Here is a 4,615-nt window from a genome sequence, read left to right as displayed (position 1 = left end):
GCAGAAAGTGTGTGTGTGACCCCGCGGAGGGATCTCCTGGAGGGCCGCTCTGGTGAAGCGGTCTCTGTCATCAGACCTCAAGTCCCGGCATGGAGCGCGAGCGTGTGAGCGCGAGGAGCCGGACTGCTGCTGCTGCACGCGCCCCAAACAGAAACAGCACATTATTTTAATTCATTTATTCACATTTACTCTGATATAAACCATCAGTCCTGTGCGTGTTATTAATGTATTTACAAAGATTTACTCTAAAACAGCAGTCCTGTGTCATCTGTACATACTATTTATTACTTATCAATATTTACTCTAAAACACAACAGCAGTCCTGTGTCATCAGTACATACTATTTATTTATTTACTTATCAATATTTACTCTAAAACACAACAGCAGTCCTGTGTCATCAGTACATACTATTTATTTATTTACTTATCAATATTTACTCTAAAACACAACAGCAGTCCTGTGTCATCAGTACATACTATTTATTTATTTATGTATTTATTTATCAATATTTACTCTGAAACACAACAGCAGTCCTGTGTCATCTGTACATACTATTTATTTATTTATGTATCAATATTTACTCTAAAATACAACATCAGTGCTGTGAATAAGATCAAATATACAACCTTTAATCATGTTATTATTATTATTCATTTAATAATAATAATTTCAATAAGTTGTCCCACTACAGGTATTTTCTTTCCGTCTTGTCCTGATTCATCAGTGGAGGTTCTATCAGTGGATGGATCTTTGTGGATCTTCATGGATCTTCGTGGATCTTCGTGGATCTTCATGGATCTTCATGGATCTTCGTGAATCTTCATGGATCTTCGTGGATCTTCGTGGATCTTGGGTTCTGTGCCAGCAGCAGTGACAGGAACATCCCAGCACGTTCTGCTGTTCAGTAAATGTGATAAAAAGAAAGACTCCTGCTGGAACACAGTTTTTATTGAAGTCTGATGAACCCGTGAAGAACGCAGAACTGCAGAACATGAACTGATGTTTACTGTCAGAGGAACTCCACTCCTCCGTCCCTCACGCAGAACAAGCTGCTCCTGTAAGCCTTTGTCCTGGAGGAGGAAGAGGTGCAGTGGACTGTGAAGATCTGCCGCCTCCTCTGCTCCCTGCTGCCTCCTCCTCCTCTTCCTCCTGCTCCTCCTCCGCCGACCATGCTGTTTGCCGCCTCCTGCCTGGAGAACAGCAGCCGGTGGGTCACCAGCTGCTGCCAGGGGCGACAGAGGTACGGCCGGTCATAGTCTGGAGACGAGGAGGAGGAGGAGGAGGAGGAGGAGGAGGAGGAGGAGGGTCCACCGTAGCTCCTCCTGATGGCGTGGCAGGTGGCGAAGACCGTGATTCTGTAATCCCTGTGAGGAGCCAGAGAGGAGAACAGATAACACAACATGCCAGTGAGCTGCTGTTCCACCACGCTCCTCCAGAACAGCTTTGGTTCTCCAACTGTGAGGAGAGATCAACAACTTTCACTCATCGAGTCTCTGGAAGAAGATTGAGGAACGCTGTGGAACACATCCCAAAATCTCACACTGATGTTCAGCCAAATAAAAAACACCACAAAATCACCTCACGATCTACTAAAAACTCCTGACAGATCCAAGAACCACCTAACAGACCTCAAAAACATCTTCAGTGAACACTAGAACCACCCAACAGAACTCAAGAACCTCTTCAGAGACCAGCAGAACCTCTGTATCATCTATCACCTCCTCAATAACAATAAGAACGCTCTGAACCTCCTGATGGATCTCTTGAACCTCCCAAGTGCCCACAAAAAACTACCTACTTCCTAAAGTACAACTAGAACTTCCTCAATGACCTCTGGAACCACTTAAAGGACCTCTCAAACCACTTAAAGGACCTCTCAAACCACTTAAAGGACCTCTCAAACCTCTTTGGTATACACTAGAACTTTCTAAAGGACCTCTAGAATCTCCTCAGTGACCACTAGAACTACTTCAGTGAGCAGCAGAACCTTTTCAGTGACAGCAGAACCTTCTCAGTGAGCAGTAGAACCTCCTGACAGGTGAGCAGCTACCTGAGCAGACGGCCCAGCAGCTCGGCACACTTGCTAAGCTTCTCCTCCTGCTTGGCGATGCTGGCCCCGCCCTCGCAGCGGTCCGGCCAATAAAACGCAGAGATGCTGTCGATGAGGAGGAGCGCCAGGCCGGGCCGCGATGACAAGGAGGTCTCCAGGAAGTGGAGGGTGAGGAGGAGCTGGGAGGAGGAGGAGCAGTGGACCACCAGGAGGCGAGAGAGACACAAACGCAGCGCCGCCTCGTCAGAGCCGGCCGGCGGCGAGCTGCTGGAACCACCTGAGAGAGAGAACATTACAGAGCGGCGACCAAGAGACAAGACGTTTCACACCTGACAATTAAAGTGATGCACACTGAGAAATGTCTTTGATCTTTTAGTGCCTATGAGGTGCATGAGAGTGTGTGTGTGTGTGTGCGTGTGTGTGTGTACCTGCAGTCAGCCTGCTGTCCAGGATGCTGACCAGTCGTAACATGTCTAGACTGTAGTCGGTGTCCACAAACACAACATCCACTTCAAGACCGCCGCTCGCCGTCGGCAGCACGCAGCGACACAACAGGTGGTAGAGCATCTCTGTCTTACCTGAGACACACACACACACACACACACACACACACACACACACAGAGTTTACAGGAAGTTGTAACCAGCTTCAGGTACTTCCTGTAAGGTGAGCTCACCTGTTCCCTCCGTCCCGAACAGCTGCACCACCTCACCTGTCAGACACACGTAATCCATCACTGATCGATCAATAATCATTCACAATCTGGCTCCTGATTCTGAACTATTGGGTTCAATGATGTCATGCAACATCATTATGTGACATCAGGAGTGGCGTGGTCACTCACCGTGGTCAGGTCCTCCATCCTCAGGAAACAGCCGAGGTTCGATGTCCTTCAGAGAGCGGCGAGCGTCCAGACGAGCCAGCAGCTGCAGAGACACATGGCTCATCAGTGTTGCCAACACGCCACACCAGCACATAGATTGCCCCCTCTGTTGTTTATATAATGCACCAGCACATAGACCGCACCCTCCACTGTTTATATACCGCACCAGCACATAGACTTCCCCCTCTGTTGTTTATATACCGCACCAGCACATAGACCGCACCCTCCACTGTTTATATACCGCACCAGCACATAGACTTCCCCCTCTGTTGTTTATATAATGCACCAGCACATAGATGGTGCAGTGTATGTGTTGGTGTAGTCTATACTGGGACCATCTACTGTAAATATACAGTTCCAGTAAGTAGACTGAACCATCCACTCCTCTGCTGTGTTGTGGTGACTGAAGTTCTCTGTTTGTTTGTTTGTTTGTTTGTTTGTTTGTTTGTTTGTTCTTGTTTCTGTAAACACATGTTTCTCTGAACATGTTTTGTTTTTGTTTCAGTGCAAAAATAAAATATGAACAAACCGAAGGAACAGGCTGATTGTTCTGTGAGCAGAACGTTCTGATGTTCACTTCATGTTCTATGTTCTCTTCAGGAGAACGTGTGTGTGTGTGTGTGTGTGTGTGTGTGTGTGTGTGTGTGTTACACGCGGCTTGAGACCAACGGTTTCACTTTTTACCCCACAGAAACACAAATTACCGTAATCACGGGTGCGCATCGCGCTGCACGTGCGTGTAAAGTCACTTGTTTGGTTCTTACCTGAGCGCCACTTTCACTCATCTCTGCACGAGCTCTTCAAAACAACCCGCCGCTTCCGCCTGAGCTCACTTCCTGCTTCCGCCCGCCGTTTACCATAATACACGGAAGGAGGCGTTACCGTAATGCCAGCTGTTTCTGAAGCGTCCGTTAGATCGACTGTATGACAACAAATAAATAAACAAACAAATAAACAAGAACAATAAACAGCCTGTGGTCCGTCACATGACCACAGACAGAGCACAAGCTATCGCATAAACAAAGCCAAACATTAGACCGCCTAAATGTCAATAAACCCATTTCAGAATTATAAATACATAAATAAATAAATATCTTGTCCAATCAAAATAAATATTTATGAAGTGAATTTAAAACTCAGCTTGTTTACTGTAAATTAGCCAGTTTATTGTGTTAATATTATAACTTTTTTATTTATTGCACCATTTCTTGGATACATTTATTTATAAAGTACATTTAAAACTCAACTTCTTTTCCTGTAAATTTGCTAAATTAAATCACGTTAATTACAACTGTTTAAAATCAAAATTATGATTGCATCCTCATAATATTATGACATTTTTAATAGCCTTTTTAATATGACGCTGTGAGGTCACATGATGCTGTGTCTGTGTGCTTGTCAGTAGGAACTGTCTCCGTCATGGTTGTTGCTGGACAGGAGTCCAGGGGCCTCATGTACAAAGGGTGCGTACACACAAAAACGTGGCGTACGCTCTTTCTCACGGCAAAGTTCAGATGTATCAAGAGTGAAATGACTGTGGAAATGTGCGGTGCCTCACGCCAACTTCATAGCTGGCGTACGCACATTTCTACAGCCGTTGATACTTTGGCGACACTCAGAGGTGATCCTGGGAAACATAAAATAAACACGTGTAACCAATCCGTCCTCTGAATGATGACTT

The 4,615-nt window shown here is 45.7% G+C and overlaps 1 protein-coding gene across 2 annotated transcripts; it reads right to left on the bottom strand.

Annotated features, from left to right (window-relative positions):
- Positions 1-479: 479 nt before the first annotated feature.
- On the bottom strand, positions 480-3,763 carry xrcc2 (X-ray repair complementing defective repair in Chinese hamster cells 2). 2 transcript variants are annotated; one of them, XM_042516778.1, is made up of 6 exons: positions 3,699-3,763; positions 2,896-2,977; positions 2,728-2,763; positions 2,480-2,629; positions 2,052-2,328; positions 481-1,365 (listed from the first exon to the last, which is right to left on the bottom strand). In XM_042516778.1, the coding sequence occupies exons 1-6, from the start codon at positions 3,717-3,719 to the stop codon at positions 1,011-1,013; spliced, it is 921 nt and encodes a 306-aa protein (XP_042372712.1). In that variant the 5' UTR covers positions 3,720-3,763; the 3' UTR covers positions 481-1,010. The 2 variants fall into 2 exon arrangements, with proteins under 2 accessions (XP_042372711.1, XP_042372712.1); XM_042516777.1 differs by lacking the exon at positions 3,699-3,763 and having other exon boundaries at positions 480-1,365; positions 2,896-3,225.
- Between the last annotated feature and the right edge of the window lie 852 nt (positions 3,764-4,615).

The sequence above is a fragment of the Plectropomus leopardus genome, unplaced genomic scaffold (assembly GCF_008729295.1).
Source record: "Plectropomus leopardus isolate mb unplaced genomic scaffold, YSFRI_Pleo_2.0 unplaced_scaffold2564, whole genome shotgun sequence".
Taxonomy (NCBI): Eukaryota; Metazoa; Chordata; class Actinopteri; order Perciformes; family Serranidae; genus Plectropomus; species Plectropomus leopardus.
This window is presented reverse-complemented; position numbering and strand designations above follow the sequence as displayed.